The sequence below is a fragment of the Anser brachyrhynchus genome (genome assembly GCF_964034855.1).
Source record: "Anser brachyrhynchus genome assembly, chromosome: 2".
NCBI classification, from domain to species: domain Eukaryota; kingdom Metazoa; phylum Chordata; class Aves; order Anseriformes; family Anatidae; genus Anser; species Anser brachyrhynchus.
The window spans coordinates 159,893,547-159,911,664 of NC_137695.1; the positions used below are offsets into that span (position 1 = coordinate 159,893,547).

The following is an 18,118-nucleotide window of genomic DNA, read 5'->3' on the forward strand; positions in this document are numbered from 1 at the left end:
AAAAAAAAAAAAAAAAAAAAACAAAAAAACAACTGTGTTTTCCTGCAGGCTGCAGGGGACTCTGCCTCCTCTGCTGCAGGACGTGTAAATCCAACGCAATGAAATATTAATTATTAGAGTCTGTCCAACTGGGATTCTTCAGTGCTTTCAGAGAGCTGAATAATTCTGGCACACAGAGAAAAAAAAAATGCACACACAAAAAGTCCTTCTTTTTTAATGTGAAAATATTGTGTGTGGAGTAAATTAGAGCTTTTGAGAACTCGGACTGAGAGGCGGGAGGAGGCTCTGAGTGCTTCGGGGAGAAAAATGCAAATTCCTACACAGGCACGAAAAAAAGATCACGGTCTAATGAAGAGGTAAAGGGAGGTGCATCGCCAGCACAGCTTCTTCGGCGTGGAGATCTGCCCTCGCAGCGCGGCGTAGCTGTGAGAAGGAGGGGGCAAAGGAAAGCAGAAGTCGATTAATAAAAGAGGGCACGCATCTCTGAAGGCTCCCGTTATGCGGCTCGTCAGGAGGAGGCATTCATCCGGAGCAGCCACGGGCACCAGCCCAAGGGAGCCGCGCTTGGCACGGCTCAAAGCCCCTTTTGTCCCCCCTTGTTTACCGGGGCTGGGCTGGAAATGTCGCACGGCACCGAGCGTCATCCTTTGGCTGAGCAATGCTTGCTGATTTGCAGGCTCAAGGGGTGGTTGGAAACCAAGCCCTGGGCTGCAGCCGTGCCCTGTTTTGCCCAGGGGACTTGGTACATGGGTTCGGCATCCAAACCACAACCCCAGCTCTGAGAAGTGCTCCTCTGCCCTCTCGGCCCATCCGAGTTTATGTATTTACATTTTCTTACAAAGAGTGCTGCATGGGAGGAGGGAAAGGCATTCAGCAGCGCCTCTGGCAATGAGGAATCCCTGAGGTCCCATCATCACCATCCATTTTTCAGCTTCCTTTTACCCTCCATTATCTGCACCCTCCGGAAACATCTACATGAAATGCTTGGCCTCTCAGAAATCTGTATTCCTCTCTTATAAGCCCCTCCACTGTTCCTCACCAGCCTGACCCAAATACTTCTCATTACCCTGCAGTTGCTTTGGGGGATGTCTGAGGGATGGGTAAATGAATGACTCGGAGGAGGACACGTTGCCAAGAGGAGGGTCCTGGTGGGTCGGGTCACTTGGCTCAAAGAGCAGCAAGAAGCGAGCAAGGCAGCACGAAGAAAGGGAGGACCAAGGGCAGGGGAGATGGGGACAAAGACTGCAGAGAATATGTGAAGATAAGCATAATTCTGATAAAAACACAGCACCGTGGGCAGAGCCAACAGGAACAGGAGTGTGCCTGGTGTGTCCAGGTGCTAATGGGGTGGTGGCACCGGGATTGTCACTTTCACTACCTGGGGGCACGGAGCATGAGGCTGTATGGAGAAGGAGAGGGGTGTAAGGGAGGAAAGCTGTGGCTGAAACCTATCACAAGGTCAGGATTTTACAATCAGGGCAGGTTTTTCCTTTTCCCAGCAGCGAGTTTGCACAATTTCCCTTGAATTGGCACAGAGGGGTCATCATTTTTGGTCTCCCCTTTGCCCCTGGGCTGGGAAGCTGATGCCTGTTGTGTATCTTCCAGCTGTGCCCGAGGCGAGGTGAGGCTGCAGGAGAACCCCCCGTGAAGCTCAGCACATGGAGGAGCAGCATCGCCCTCCCCCTGGCTGCAGGGGACACAGCTCAGCCACTTCTCCACCAAGCTGCTGGGGCAACAGAGCTCAGACATGAGAAGCAGGTGAGAAGCTACAGGTTGAGAGGCAACACAGGGCAGGAGGTGGTGACCATAATGCTTTATCTACTCTGCAGCGTGCTTGGTGGCCGTACCCTCCTGGGGGAATCCATCCACGCTCTTCAGGCCATCAGGAGCCCCTTTCTCCCCACCACCAGTGAAGAAGGACACTGACACAGGACCCCCAGCATCTCAAGGACGAGCTAGCCTGGGCCCCGGGCAGGCGCTCAGGTTGCACAGGAAGGTCTGGCAGCAGTACGAGGTGTAGGTGGCCAGACCCAGGCTGAAGTTGTGGTACGGGCAGCTCCCAGAGCACTTCTTGGTGATCCTCTTCCACAGAGACAAAAAGCCTGGCCCAAAGGAGAGAGTGGTGTTAGCAATGAGGGTTTCCCAAGTGCTCCTTGAGATCATAGAGGATGGGGATGGACTAATGGGTCCTTCTGTCCCAAGGACCACACGGCCAGTGAGACCCATCCCCATCCCACCCACTGCAGCTGGGACCAGCTACACAAGGCATTCAATATCTCTGCTGGGCATTCAGCACTAGCCTCATGGCATGCATGAAACAATATTCTTGCCTGGGCTGAAAATGCATTTCCAGGCTTCTCTGGGAGAATGAAGTGGTTTTATTCCCTTCTGCTTCTCTCTAGACCTCCTCATCCATCTTGGTTACCTGCTTCATTTCATCTCCCTGTCTAACTAAAGTCTGGATTTCTTTATTCATCCCCTGAAGACTGCTTGCTTTATGTCTCAGTGTCCCCTGCTGCTTCCGAGCAGGCATAAAATAAGGAGGAAGATCCCAGCGTGTGTTGGGGAGGAGGATTTCAAATCCTGCAAACTTCAGCACTGCCATGTTGGACTCACCAGGTCTCCACCTCTCACGTGCACTTCCCAGTGACTCCTCATCCCATCCATCCACAAAGGGCAACCATAAAAACCCAGGCAAAACCCCACAACCCATTCCTGAGTCCCCATGAGAGGGGGCCCCGCCAGCACATACCGATCCCTACGGAGGCAACATTTGTCACACAGTACTCATCCTTGTCCGAGCACTTCTGGGCCTTCAGACAGCTCCAGTTGCTTTGCTCCCACTCGCAGGTGTAGCAGTACAGGGCATTTGCTGCAGGAGGAGACACGGGATATGGAAGATGAAGACAAAATGCCACCACTCCCAGCAGCAAAGATATCACCTTCTTTCCATTGACTCTTGAATGCCCAAGGGCCAGGGCACCAGGTTTGATATGATGCAAGGAGCAGGAAGGCCAGGGTCTGCTGTAGGAGTCTACAGGGATGTCCCAAGGCTTGGGTTCACCCTTTTCAGCTGCTGGAGACCCTACAAATTACACTGCTAACCAATTGGGCAGTAAGCACTTGCAGTTGCTGGTCCCATTAATTGGGACCTCCTTGGCCTGAAGAGGTCAGTCTGCCACACCTGCATCTTTGAGTGGGATTTAAAGCCCCGAAACCTGGGTTAAAACACTGATGAGAAGACTGGCATTTAACTCTTAGCTGTGTGAATTCACCCCTAAGACCCGTGCAGTCCAACATTTCATTTTTACTGCCTAGGTCTTCTAACCCGAGTTAAGGTGCTCTTGGTTTTGGTGCTGAAGACAATCTCTGTCCCTTGGGCCTTGTTAATGCTAGGAAATTTGTCAAGATCACTATTCTGGAAATTGAACCATGTTAAATGGCAGAAAAGTATTCTTAGGCCACAATGAGACAGAAATAACTATTCCAAGACATTATTTTTCCGCACCAGATAATGTGGCAAATCTCCAAGAGCTGGCAAAGCTAATTCCTCTCTAGAAAATGACGATAACATTAATTCTCTTTGGCTGCTTAAGTGACTTGTCTGGAGAGGCTGTAGGACCATGTACTTTCAGAGGGCTCAGATTTCACTTGCAATCTCTTTGTGAAATAAACTATATAATCTGTAATGCAAATAATATGTAAATGTTCCTCCCCACCCAATATCCCAGCATAAGGCTGTTGACCCCATATAACAACTTCTCCCCATCTTGACAAAAAAGCCTCTGGAATCACCACTGTAGGGTCTCTGAGATGGGAAAACGTAAGGGGCACAAGGGCAGATGCTGTAGGTCTGGCCCTGTCCCACTTCTGCTGCTAGAAGCAGTGCCACCACCTGCAGAAGCCAGGAGCTGTTGATGTGTTTTGTGATAGTGGGCTGCAGCACTTCTTCATCAAGATTTAGAAATAACCACAGTCTTACATCATCTGAACAAATAAACCCACAGGAAAATCTTTTAACAAAGACTTAAATGTGGCAACTGCTTCCTTTTTTATTTTTTAAAGTCGAGTAGTACATGAGTTCATAGAGAAATTTCCCTTGCATACGAGAAACCCTTGGCACACCCAGGCTGAGAAACCCGAAGAGAAGCACCAAGTCCTTCGGCAAGCACCAATGCAACCCCTTCCATGACTTCTTTCCCTGGCTATGAGGCCTTCTTGGCCTTCCAACACGCAATTATTCTTTGTCTAGAAGGAGCCATAATACCTTACCTTGCTCTGCACATAGGATCAAAGCCAGCACGGCAAGGAGCAAGGCCTTCATCATTTGCCAGTCGTGTCCGCAGCCCAGGAAAAGCACCCGCGTCTGGGGACAGGATATATATCTTCCCTGCGTTTGGACTGAGTGATTATGAAGACAGCAATTTTGAAAGAATGGGCAGGGATCATGTGTTATTTGACAGGATAGGAATGCATGTGGGTTGTTTTCTCACCTCGGCATTGCCTTCAGGCTGGTCAGATGGGGCCGGAGACGAGTGAAAGCACTAAGGCAATTCATTCCATTTATTGCTTTTAATACTTTGGTGTCTCCATGGTCAGACTAGCAGTGCTACTGATGTCCGAGTGGGTTTTTTTGTACTGTTCATCTCCGATCTGATCATCACGTCTGCGGCCAGATAATTCAGTGAAGGCATCTACTCAAAGCAAAATGGCAGTAAGTTGCACAAATTGATGGCTTCTTCGGGGTGGATGACTGCCAAGAGCCTTTCCAGGGTCAGATCTGGAGAACTCCCAGTACCTATAGTCAGGACAGACCTAGCTGTGTCTCCATGGTTGGCAATACAAACAGCAAAGGTTTTATAATTTCCCGTTGCCTATAAAAGCTGCTGGTTAGTTACAAAGTCCTAAATGCTCTACATCCTAGTTTTGAGAGCAGCTGCAGCAAGGAAGCAATGTCTTTGGGGTCCACACGCAGGAGCCAGCATGCTGGAGGGTGGTTTCCAGCTTTGTTACATGTGAGCAAAGGGTAAAAACATCTTTGTCATGCTTCTACATGGAACATTCGATACAAAGTCCTGCTGGATAGCAGTCAAACGTAAGATTCCCAGCCTTTACCATTTCTCTGCATGTTTATCTACTTGGGTGGAGCTGGAGATGGTAATTTCAGCCCTCCTGGGGCCTCTGGTTGACCGCCTGTCCCACTTCTGCTTCTAAGGAACAAGCCATCAGGAGGTTTGGTGCTGCAAATCAGCAGATGTCTCTGTGAGTCACCACACGCCCAGGCACCAAAGAGCAGAGAGGACAAAGCAGGAGCAGCCCCTCTGAATTAATCTGAATAAATCTGCCTGGGCACTCATCTCTCTGGTCTCCCCTTCTCCATCCTGCAAATGTTGGTCTGCAGGAAAGGGATAACAGGTATCCAGCTGTATCTGCACAACCTGGGGTTTATGAGATAGAGCTGCAGGATAAGAGACAAAGAACGTGTGAAAAGAAAAAAAAAAAGGAGCTCAGATGGACTAGAGGAGGGCAAAAATGCCTGGGGGTGAGCTCTTCAGGTCCTGGGCAGGAGAGCATATGGGTGAGGACCCCCGAAGCAGAGGTCATGTGCATCTTGCACATTCAGGGCAGCTGATAGGACTAATCATTGCTCATCATGGTGAAGGCATGACCAGAGGAAGTTCAGAAGGACAGCAAAACACACGGTATCTTCCATTTTAAGGAAAAAAAAAAAAGCGGGGTGGGGGTGGGGGAAGTATGGGTGTTTAGGGGAGGGTAATTTTCAGTTACTGTTGAGGTTTCTGCCACTGGCTTTAAACCACCGGGGCTATCAGTACTGCTGACATAGAGCAGGATTAACAGGATGGTGAAGTCAGCCCTGATAACCCCACGAAGCATTCCCCATTCCTTTCCAATGGACATTCATCTCCTGGGCGTGGAGAGGATAAGCCACATCACTTGCCCAACAGACGAAGTTCTGCCAGACTCGGGGGCTGCATGCCACCGTGGATGCCAGAGGAGGTGTGTCAGTCCTCCCAGGTGTCACAAGGCAGCAACCCAAGAGCTAGACCCATTCCAGGGAGCAAGGTTTGCCCAGCATGATTCACAGCGTGGTGTCCTCCTGCAGGGACAGCTCTTTGGCAAGATCTGGAGATCAGCCTGGGCAGCCAAGGCTGAGCATCCTGCAGCAGCAGGAGCACCCTGGCAAAGGTCTGCGTGGACAAAGAAGCAGCTTGCTCTAAGCAGATTTGACTGTTTTTTTGAGGAAGAAGGGAAAAATAATTGTTATTCTTCAATATGATTAACAAGGTACGTTAATGAATTATTATTATTATTATTTTAGGAAATAAATGGTTCTGACTTAGTTTATCCCCTCACTCCCAAAGAATGATGTTGTGAACATTTCTCTGATGCAGAACTGGAGCAGAGTCGCCTGGGGAAGGATTTCAAATATGTTCTTCACTGACTGCAGGAAGGGGGGCTGCAAGGCCATGGGAAGTGGTCTATGGTGGTCCACCAGCAGGAGTGGTTTGAGGGAAAAGTGTGGTGATAGCCAAGGGAGCACAATGGGCCACTTGGCATTCGGGGGGCTGCCCGTGGCCCACTGAGCCAGATATTTGGGAAATCACCAGCCTGGCCTCAAGTATTTCTGATGCGTATGTGAGAGGTGTGGGGGTGCCAGCACATGGCTGGCATTTCCTTGGTGGCACACGAGTGACTGAGGTTGGCATTGGCACCTGGGGTGGCCAACACATAGAGGCAGAGTGGCTGCGGCATGGAAGACAGAGCTGGGCTGGATCCAGGCAGAGAGCTGCAAAAAAGTTGTCCTGGTGTCCACCACTACAGAGCAGAAATGAGGAGGTAGAGCTGAGTTAAAGGCTTCCAAGGACCATCTCTAGCATGGATCCAAGAGGTGGGTGTAAGAGGGCCCCTTGTCAATAACCCTTGTGCCATCTCCTCTCCTGTTTCCAGACACTGCATGGGTGGTGGTAGCTGGCCCACGTTAAAACCCTGCCAAGAAATGTGCTAACAATTATATGATTAAACAATTAAACGGTGTGGATGACAGCATCCCAGACCGGGAAACATTTCCAAGCACTGTTTGTTTCCCTTGCTTAGATTCAGCTTTGGAGATTGGACATTTTCGGGCACGTGGCAGGCCTCTCATTTTGTTCTTGGCCGTGCAACATTACACTACCCCAGCTTTATTTTGCTGCCTTCTCCAATGTTCTGGCCTTTGAAACTTCTTAGGTGGAGAAGAGACGTCAACGACTGGAAGCCAGGCAGGGAGCTGCTCATCCCCCATCCCCCAGGAGCCCCATACTGGGGTCTTCTCACACCAGGCCTGCAGACAAGTGTCCATGTGTAGAACAGAGGTGAGGTGGAGTAGAAATATCATGGCTCGGACTCATGAAAGCTCTTCATAGAACTATAGAATATCCTGAGTTGTAAAGGACCCACAAGGATGGATTCCAACTCTGGCTCCTTGAGGGACTTCCTTGAATTTGTCCTGAAGTCTTTAAACTTCTTGTCCTGAAGTCTGGTCACAGCACTAGCTCTGCCAGGCCCTCATCATCACTTAACTGGCACCTCAAGAGGTTCCCAAACATCTCCACCTACCCCAGCATCCTCCCAGACCGTGCTTATTGCCACTTCCCACCCATTTGCCAACACCCCCAGGAGCCAAGCGTTGTGGGATGAAGGAGGTTCTCAGCACCAGGTATGACTGTGCCACCAAGGATTTTTCAGATGTAGATAAAACCTATCAAAGAGACACTGTCCAGGTGGTGTCATTTGTTGCTTTTGGCAGGGAGGACAATGGCTCGAAGCACACATTGCCCTTGGAGGAGAATCACAGGACGTTAGGGATTGGAAGGGACCTTGAAAGATCATCTAAAGATCAGAAGATCTGATTTTGGAAGATTTTAGAAGAGAAGCATCAGCTGTGTGTGTTTAGCATCTCTTGGGTGAGGGCAAACACCCTTGAGTCCAAGGACAGAAGCTGATCAGTAATTTTGCCTCCTGGCTCCTTCCTTCCACCTCCCTCCTCCTCCCTGTAGATTTATTCACATTTGGTCCTGCACAGCTCTTTCCTCAACTCTTCCTGGTTGTGACCACCCCAAAACCACCAAGGTGGGCTGTTACCACCCTCCCCCCGCCCCCGACGCACAGCTGTCCCCACCCCAGACAGCCGAGATGCTTCTGTGCTTAATTCCCAGGGAAGACAAGGCATTCTTGGAGCTAAACCCACCCATGGGTTTTCTGCAGACCAACATTGGCTTAAACCCTTCGTGTCCCAAATCCCTGAAGGACTCTGACCCCTTGGCATGTGGCTGCTCTTCTCCCATCTCCCATGTGCTCCCCCTTCCTGGGTGCTGTGCAGGGAGCTGGGTGCTCACCATGGGGGTCCCACCATGGCCCAAAGATACTCAGGTTCTGCTACGTATAATGGGCAGTCTGGGGCCAGGTTACACTGAGGTGGTGAAATCCTTCTGAGAACTTGCCCTTTGGCTCCCCTTCTTTGAGTCAGGGCAGGAAAATAGTGCCCCGGGGGCATCCCGGGTCTCCATTTCCCATAATACCGAGTTTTATGGTGTATCTGGGACTCCTGTACTGCCCAAATCCCAGCTGGGTCTGGATTAAGTTAAATATGGAATGATACCCGTACCTGGAGGCTGTAACAGGGGAATCCAGCGGTGGCCTCCAGGTGTCACAAGCTCCAGAGGAGGTCACCACCCTTCCAGCAGCCCTGAGGCTAGAACCATGCTGCCGAAGAGCTGACATGGAAGCATTCAGCAGCAAAACATGCAGAGTTTCAAGGGCTGTCCCACATTTGTCCATGCTGTTTAATTGTTAGCGTGGTCTTTGGCACAGTTTTGGCCTAAGACCATCTCTGGCAATTCCTGGGCAGGGTGCAGGTTTTATCACAAGTCGGATAAATTTTCCAATGGGTGTTTTGGACTCAGCCACCTTATTTTGGAGGGAGAGAGCCTGGCTGTACAGACGGATACCAGCTAATCCCAGGGCCAGGAACAGACACAGGACATTATATTTGCTAATATGCCTTCCCCATGGCATCCCGACCCTCGTCAGGACCGGAGTGCAGACAACATGCTAGTAAAACACCACTGTAAATTCATTATTTTCCAGATGCCTTTCTGTGAGCCCTCAGAAATTTCTGCCTGGTTGAAGCAGTAGGAGACATGCTCTGATTTGGGGCTGTGCAGATCAGGATCGTACCCTCCTCCTACTCACCTCCATTTGTTTAGCTCTCCGTGTAATTGCACGAACAAGCAGCCCCTGCTGCCTGCAAAACCCCGGCCCTGCTGTGAGTCAGCAATCAACAGAAATTTCCAAGATGGGTGTTATTTATTCTCTTTTATTTTATGGTGGCTGCAGAGCCCTGATGCACGAGAAGCTATAAAAGATTAATGAAGGGATCTCCTCGCCATCAAGCTCACATTAGGTTCAGGCTGGCCTGTCCATGTCTGAGCATCAGGTGTTCAGAAGATGTGCTGGGAGCAGATGGGTGAAACAACTGGAGGCACTGGGGGACCAGGATGGGCTAGGAAGCTTGCATGGGTTATTCAGCAGGAACCCAATTCCCCAGGGCATCACAGTCCATCACAGAGAAGGGACCTGTTAGCACCGACCAGAACTGTGGTTGCCAGCACCAGGAACGGGTGTCTCCCCCTGGATGCCTCATTGCAATGGCAGTGGTGACGACTGAAGCATTCACAAAAGGTGGGACAGATTCTGCAATGTGTTTTGCAGCTTTTTGTGAATTCACCTCTGGTGAATGTCTAGGTCAAAAGACAAATACAACCAGCACGTGAACCTTTCTCACCAGGGCAAATCCTGACTTTAACGTGTAAGCAGCATGTGAGATCACCCAAGTCTGTAGGGTTATGGCTCATTTGACTACCCTCTGTCTCACTGCCCAAGCAAACAACTGGGCTTGACCTGTTACCCAACGTTATTCAGGTCTCCCAAAACCACAGCAATGGGAGTGTTTCAGACCCCAGTGCACTGGAGCAGGAAGTGGGGAATCACAGAATCCTAGAATCATTAAGGTTGGAAAAGAGCTCCAAGATCATCTGGTCCAACCATCACCCTACCACCAATGTCACGCACTGAACCATGTCCCTCAGCACCACATCCAACCTTTCCTTGAACACCCCCAGGGACGGCGATGCCACCACTTCCCTGTAGGACACAGCTTCACGTAGAGCAGGGCGGTGACACACGGGAGCATTGGGCAGCAGGGCTGGGATGTCACAGCCCAGTGGGTCATGGCAGTGGGACTCACCAACCTTGGTCTTCACAACTTGAGTTATGCAAAATGTCTCATTTCTGGCACATTTGGAAGCCTCCAGGCACTGATCATTGCTGGTCTGGTTGTTACAGACTCAAGGTTGAAGCCTTGGGTTAGCACTGGGCCACTGGGAAAGCTCATTTCCCCTGAGACCTTGCAGATTTCCCTTTGGTGACCTGGCCCAAGCTCTGCTCTATTATCTATTATCTATTATTAGCTCCATTACCACGACTCTGAGCTTGGTGTGGTAACAGCAACGTCAGGGGAGCACAAGGGAAGTGGAGGAAGACCAGGGGGAAGATGCTGTGCTACTGCTACAACCTCAAATTCTTGTCTTATGGGCAAAGAAGCAGCATGCCATATGTATATATATAAATAAATATAATATATATATGTATTTACATACTTGGATACTTTTTGTTGTTGTTGTTTAATTTGTTACTCCTAAAACCAGCCTGATCTAGCTCCAGGTCTTGCATTTCTTCAGCTGACCATGGTTAAACTGTCAACAGCTCAGAGGTCTCCAATGCCAGCCTCGGCCCCATCTCTTCTCATCCGCTTGGGTCAGCGCCGTAAATACCTCACTGTATACAAAATAGTAAGTTGTTATTGCTATCTATATAAACCCACGGTTGCACCATAAAAAGATACATAAAAGAGGAACAAATTAGCCATAGCCACCTAGTCCATTAGAAAAATTGCTCTTACAGCTCAGCCAAGTAAAACAAAGCCTCAGGCAGGTCAGGACAAAGTCAGACCAATCCCGGCAAGCCTCAGTCCTGAGGCTATCCCAGTACAAAGCTTATGGCCTGCTACTAGCAGTGGCAATTCCAAATTAAGGTGCTAGGGGATAACAAACCATCTTGCCTTAGCCTCTCATAGGGGAAAAACTAGACTGAGTTATTTGGTTTTATTTACAGAATTATGTATCCTATATATTTTTTTCCTTTTCCAGCATACAGGAAGGCATTATGAGGGCAACCCAGCACAGCCCCATGGAGAAGTTCTTCCAAAGGTCACAGTATAGAAAAGAAAAGACAAAAGGAGGACTTATTTATGCATCAGAGCAGTTCGGGTTGTGCAGCCACAGTTCAGACACGCTGCTTGCTCAAGAAGCCACGCTGCACAGGCCTGGCCGGCTTTAGGGAAAGCGGAACTAAATCAAACAAACCAGTAAGAACAATTAAGGAGGACACCACATAAGCAAATGTAAATGAACCATGTCCCGTTACAGCACGGACCGCATGCCAGACTGCAAAGATGATGAGAGCTTTGCCAGCACTCCAGGACCGCTTTGGATGCTCGCATAGCACACCTTGCTACGCCAGGACGGAGTCGGGCTAGTGCTGGTTTGGTGGCCCCCATTAAAAATGTGGGGATGAAACAGAAACCTTGGCAAGACATGAAGCTGCAGCCATCCCATACAGGGTCCCAAGGAAGAGGAGCCAAGCACAATAAAAAAAAATGGGATTGTGCTACGTGCCTGCGCTAGGAAAAGCCAGGAAGAGAGGCCAGACCTCCGTGGTCCCACTCTTCACCTCTCATCCTCACCTTCAAGCCTTACCTCTGGAATGGCAGCCTCCAGAATTTGTCTTTGCAGGCAGCCAGAGCCATCTCCTGCCTGCCTTGGTGGGGAATCCTGCCAGGCTCCCAGGCTCCTGCTTGAGCAGAAGCTGCTCCCTTTCTCTGAGCCTACAGAAAGAGGGACGGTGCTAGGTCTGAAGATGCACAGGAGAGGGAGTGGTGGAGATTTAACCCCCTCAGGTTCTGCCTCTGAAATAGGACTTGTAGCACCAGGAATGAACAATGGGAAACACATTTCTGCCTGGAGGACTACCAAGAAGGAAACACCAGCCCTAAATAAAACAGGTTGCAATAATTCCCACCCAATTCTCCTTCTCTAGGGCAAACCAAGCCTTCAGGGGTTGAAGCGTCCAACTATCCCTTGATAAATGGATGGAGGAGATTACACACAAAAAAAAACAAGTTTAACAAACAAAGAGCTCATTCATGTGTAGATGACCTCTGGGAAAGGATCAGAGACTTCCTCATCTGACCCACCCTTACAGATAAATAACCTGCCCTGTGTGCAAGAGTAGGGGTGGCCTGTATGCAATCCACCAAGCTAGAAACAGCATTTTTTGGAAGGCCATCAGCTATCCACTTCGTCATCCCTCCTTTGCAAGCCTGCTCCGACACAAGACAACCCATTGGAAATTTCCCCAAACCAAGGAAATTACCCTGTTTTTGCAGAGATTTCACATCGTGCTCTTCCCAGGTTCGTGGCAGCAGAAGCAATATATGAGCCCTCTTGCAGCTGTGAAGGCAGTTATTTAAGGGCTTATTTCTGAGTCAAACTGATCACTTATAATTGCAGCCTAATCCAGGCTTGGATTAAGAATTGTAATTGAGCAATTTATTGGAATTCCTCATGCCCCAGCTTGCAGCGGCTCAGGATTAAGGTCTGGAGAAGCCTTTCTCAGAGCTTGGGATGGGCTCAGCTGGGCTGAGCTCTTCCTTAGAAGCTCTTTATTGTTCTTTCAAATAATGCATGTGCTCGGCTGGCCAACAGTATCACAATTACAGCTAAAATGAAGCTGCAGGAAGAACCAGCCTATGTGCCATCTACTCATTCCCTGTGGGACACCAGCGTTGGGCAGCAAAACCTTCCCCTCCCTGCCCCAAGTTGCACTCCATGCCAGCAAGTCTCCTCTGCAAGGCACAAATCCGATATCCTGGAGTTTTATCCTCACATTAAAAGCCCTTCCTCTGCCCCTCATTAGACTGCCCTTCATTTTATCACAGGGATCCAATTTCTCGTAGGTTAATCGTTTACTTTCCTTTGCAGCCACTCCCATTGGAGCCCGTCCCGTTGGAGCTTATTTTAAGTGGTCTGAACTTGGCTGACTGTCGATGGATGCAGAGCACAGCTGCGTAAGCCCGGGAGAGCTCCTTAAACACGTGTTTTATTTATGCCAAACCACAGCCGTGATCTCCTCCTCCTGCTAATCCAGGCTGGGAAAGGAAGCACCTCCATTCATTGCACTCGGAGGGAGAAGCTCTGAAGCACAGCAGCGGTAGGAAATGATAACGTTTAAGCGAGACTCTCACGTTGACAATATTCCCCTTTAAAGTTTCTGTTTTATTTCTCCCAGATTTTGCAGTTTCGCAACACCAGCCCTCAAGGGAAGGAGGTGGGGGAAGAGAGAAAAACCCTCTGGCAACCCTTGGGGGTTTCTCTTCCCCTCGTCCCCGCAGGGGGTTCCCACTTCTCCCACGTCTGCCCGGCTCCAGCTGTTTTGCTTTCTCCTTAATTTGATGGCTCACCGGGGAGCAGACGCAGGGGGTAGGGAGCAGTTCAGCAGCAAACTCCTCGCCGAGGAGCTCTTATCGCACCCGCTTGCCTCTCTGCACCCATTAAGATGAATCATCCGAAAGCCGCCGCTCCCACCCACCTACAAGCGAGCGACAGCCCTGTCATTAAGTAAATGAAAGAGCACATGTCATGGGCACCCACCAGGCCCCCTCTCCACCCCAGGAAGCTGTGGTGGGCAGGGGAGCAGTGCTGCCCACCCTAAAACCAGCCCCGACGGACACAGAAAGCAGGAGGCAGCTCCAGGGAACGGGAGGCCGATGTGCGGCCCTTGGCAGCGAGGATGGATAAGGTTGGCCGAGCATCAAGACGTTGACTCATCCCCAGGAGAAAGCACCACGTGGGAAGGTTTCTGATGAGCGGAGGCTCAGACCGAGGGCTTCGGTTCCTGCAAAGGGTGCCAGCGTGTCAGCTTTCTGTTCCCATCTCTCTGGGATGGATGACACAGAAGCAACAGGCGAGGCCGGAGCCCCGTTAGAGCCTCCAGCCCCAGGGTGGCTTCCCATGGTGGCAGAGGCACTGCTCGTATTCCCCCAAACCGTAGGATGAGGTGGTCCCAACACCTCCAGCCACCAGATGCCACCCCATGCAAGAGGACAGGCTGGAGAGGAGCAGGCTAAGAGGGAATCAGGTCACTGCCTTCAGCTATTTAATAGGGGGGTGGCTAGAAGGAGGGCAGAGCCAGACAATCCTCAAGGAAAACTATGAGGAAGGACAAGCAGCAGGTTAGGAGATACAGCAAGAGACATTCCAACCAGGCATACAGGAAAATAAATAAATAAATGGAAAATAATAATAATAAAAAAAAAGAAATGTTTGCCTGGGCAGTGATTAAACACCAAAATAGATGCCGAAGGAAATGGAGGAGGAAATCTCCCTCCCTGGAGCTACAAAGTTTGCCCCAAAGAAACCCAACCAAAGCTCACCCTGTTTGAGCTGGAGGTTGGACCAGAGCCCTCAGAGACCCTCCTCCCAGCCTCAGCATTTCCACGGAGAGCCTGGGAACAGCAGATGTCAGTGCAAGTCAAGAGAAACTTCCCACCGCCTCCTGCCACCCACAGGCTTGTTTTAAGGAGCAGCCGCTGCACCAGTGCTGCCCTTCAGCCATCACACGGCCTGGGAGATCCCAAGCCTGCAGGCAGGGAGACTCCGGCCACCAAGAGGCTTTTGAGAGCTGTTATGAAATGAGAGCAGCCCTGAGCCCATCCCAGTATCAGCGTGAGCAGCCAGCTTTGTTCCCGGTAAATTTGCCTTGAGGTCTCCTCCCAGCCCATATGAACAGCAGGCTTCTGTGAAAAGCCCATTAGCAGCCCAAAAAGTTACAGGGGAAGGCACCACTTCTGGTTTTGCCTGAAACCAGATCTTCCATTTCTGCATTTTTTTTCCACTTTTTTTTTTTTTAAGTGATTGCAATGAAAAACACTGAAGTTCTTTTTTTTTTTTTTTTTAAACTTTGGGCTACCAAATATCGTAGTCATCAAAGCACAGGGTTTTATGCGCCTACAAAAAAAGTCACCTCACTGGAGAAATTAAGCTGAAAGCGTCCCTGGAAGGGCCAAGACAGGCAGGGGTTACTGAGCATGCAAGCATTGCTTTGAGTCCCCAAATAAACCCCAACCCAGAGCCTGGAGGAGAAGGGTCCTGCTCTTATAGGCACATGTGATGGGGTCAAGTTCCTGCTCCTCAGGGTCCTGAGCAGTGGAAAATCCCTGGCAGAAGGGGAACTGGGCCAGACTGCTGCATTGTGTGATGTCAATAGCGAGAAACCCAGCTTCCCTGACCTGTGTCTTCCTTGGGTATGGCCAGAAGCCAGGAGGACACTCCCCAGACTTACCAGCTTCTCCCCTTAAAGCTGGTTCTGACTTATTGCATTACTCAAGCCCATAAGGAGTAAAACACGCAACCCATCTAACCTCGCTTTTGCTCCCTTAGCTTTCCCATTTTTGTTTCACTGAGCTTTTTGACAGAACTGGTCACGCCGTAGGTTGTAGTGCAAACGATGGAGGTTAACACCCTCTAGGGAAAAAACGGAGCTGCTTTATTTAAGCTCCTACAGAATAGTCAGTTATTATTTAGCTGACACTGACAAGCTCTTTCACAGCCCTGACTTCCAGAGCATGGCCAAGGAGCCTTCTGTATGACACAGAGCCCATGAAGCCACCCTGGTGCTCCTCAGCTGCTGCAGTGCAAGAGGAAAGCGCAGGGCTTGCAGCTGCATTCACTGACATCTCGATGGGTTTTGCTCCAAGCACAGCCTTTTGGAGAGAAGCAAGACGAAGGGAGGCAGCCAGGGGAGCTGCCAAGGAAAGCAGAGCTGTGTAAGCAGGCGACACAGCCAGCATCCACTGCATGGCTCCGCCATCCCACCAAAAACACGTGGAAGGAAGACCAGCCTTTCCTTCACATTAACTGCCCCAGGCAGAGGATGACGGCACTGATAGAAACCTGCCCGAGGAGAGGCCACAGACCAAGTTACTCGCTTCCCCCCAAAGCTGCAGCAGAATTTGCTTCTTTGGCGTGATTTTTCCACTGCTTCCTCAGCAGCTGTTTAGATTGCTGCAGCTGCTCTTACAACTCCTTCCCCTCACATGGTTCCCGAGCGACTTTTTCCTCTAAAAGATACTTTTAAAAATGGAAAAATCTGCTGGTCCCATGGAAACACCCACAGTGCTCATCCACTTACATCTTGCTCCTTTTTCTGCAACTGAAAATGAGTGTTTTTCCCCTCTACGGGCTTGCTAGATGGGACCTTTCCCCCACAGCTAGTGGTGATTAACCACTTGAACACTTTTTAAAGCCAGAAAGTGTTTATAACAGAGTGGGCAGGAAAATATCTCCATGCAGTGGATCCAAACTGGGTCCCTTGTGTTCGCAGGTACAAATCCAACAGAGGGGTCAAGGCACGCTTGGCAGCTCCTGTCCAGTTGATAACTGGTTTAGCTTGGTCAGAAAAAGTAAATAAATCCCCTCCCACTTCTGCCATCAGGTTGTTTCAGATCCCTGTTTTAAGATTCACTTGTCTCTTCAAACCCTAGATTAGCACTTATGGCTTGGAGAGAGAGTCCTGGTTATCAGAGTTTCATAAGCTGCCACATCTCAGCCAAGTGGCAGAGCACTGCACGTGCACTCCCCCTGCAGATGCAAGATAAAAACAGCATTGGTTTCCCTCCTGCATTTCTCCTCGTACTTGTCCCATCTGAACTAACGCACAGTAATTCTAGGGCCTCAGTTTCACATATGGGCCCTTAGGAACCGACCACAAAATGTTTTGGAGACCTGCAGGTAGGCTTTTTGCTTGAAGGCAAAGCACTTCGTATCAAAAGCCTAATCCCTGCGGACAATTGAGCATGCACACAACCAATTCCAGAGACCAAATTCCAGCTTGGACTCTGTGCATCAGCTCTCAGCAGAGCCACGTCTTGGATGAGTTGCAAGAAAGCCTCTGGCCTCCAGTCTCCCATATTCGGACAGATCACCTCCAGTTTTAATGACTCCCAACTGAAATAATAATTTAAAACAAGAACAAGTGGCTGGAAGTGAACACATGGGATGCACTTGACTGCTTTGGACTACCGCAACCTGAACATCAGCCCTGAGATGCAAGAAGATTGTGCTGCCAATGCAACAGCTTACTTACGCCTGAGATTTACTGGCACCTAGGTTAGTTGTTGCCAGGTACATGCAGATCTCACCTATTTTTTTCCTCCTGTGAAAAGCGGCCAACTGAGCAAGCACCAGCATTTTATGGAGCTGGTCCCTGCCTTCTCCACGTCCATGGGAAGGAAGCAGCCCCGTGGTGGAGATGTCACCCCACACAGGCACAGCTCCAGCAGGACTGGTGCTGCTCCCCAGCACACCCGTGTCCCACCATCGCCTGGTCCAGCCCCACAGCCAGCATCACCCCTTCCCAGTGTGAAGTTAATGGCTGAACACAGCTTATTTCTAGACCCAAATGAGACCTTCTCTCACAGACCAAGGTTTGACCACACAGGAGTGGGTTAAGGTAGATGTTGCTCATGCCAAGGGGATTTTTAGCTCTCTACCATGAAACCCACCTTCTGGCCCAGCACTTCCCGTCCCTTCCTCTCAAAGATGGAACTCCTCCTACAGCAACATTGGCTCCCTCACACAAAGTGTCTCTCTTTTGATTATGTCGGTGCAATCGCACAATTCTCTCACATCCTGAGGGCAAAATGGCACAAAACACCCTCAGATTTTTCCTTTTCCTCCCAGTGTACCCCCTGACCCAAGCCCAGGTCTTATACTGCAGCTGCCTGCTTCAGTGCTGTCATTGCCTCATATTTCCCCATCAGGCTAATTCAGAGTAGCTAAAAGTGCAGCACATCTCCATTACAGCAAGGAGATGGGATTAGACGCTGTAATCTCATTTATTGGCACTGTCAAGGCTCTCAATCTTCTTCCCAGACTCTCAA

General features: G+C 49.9%; 1 protein-coding gene and 1 long non-coding RNA gene across 3 annotated transcripts; one reads left to right on the forward strand and one right to left on the reverse strand.

Annotated features, from left to right (window-relative positions):
• Nucleotides 1-198: 198 nt before the first annotated feature.
• On the reverse strand, nucleotides 199-4,451 carry LOC308189667 (lymphocyte antigen 6E-like). Of its 2 annotated transcripts, XR_013946502.1 has the most exons (4): nucleotides 4,273-4,451; nucleotides 2,753-2,872; nucleotides 1,848-2,102; nucleotides 199-423 (listed from the first exon to the last, which is right to left on the reverse strand). XR_013946502.1 is itself a non-coding variant. In XM_080579950.1 (3 exons), exons 1-3 carry the CDS (start codon nucleotides 4,325-4,327, stop codon nucleotides 1,945-1,947), a joined length of 333 nt encoding a protein of 110 aa, XP_080436076.1. In that variant the 5' UTR covers nucleotides 4,328-4,451; the 3' UTR covers nucleotides 1,794-1,944. The 2 variants fall into 2 exon arrangements, 1 of the variants encoding a protein (XP_080436076.1); XM_080579950.1 differs by lacking the exon at nucleotides 199-423 and having other exon boundaries at nucleotides 1,794-2,102.
• A 232-nt stretch (nucleotides 4,452-4,683) lies between these two features.
• On the forward strand, nucleotides 4,684-18,067 carry LOC308189668. Its single transcript, XR_013946503.1, has 3 exons — nucleotides 4,684-6,306; nucleotides 11,268-12,590; nucleotides 13,161-18,067. It is a non-coding gene; the product is annotated as an uncharacterized lncRNA (long non-coding RNA).
• Nucleotides 18,068-18,118: the final 51 nt, after the last annotated feature.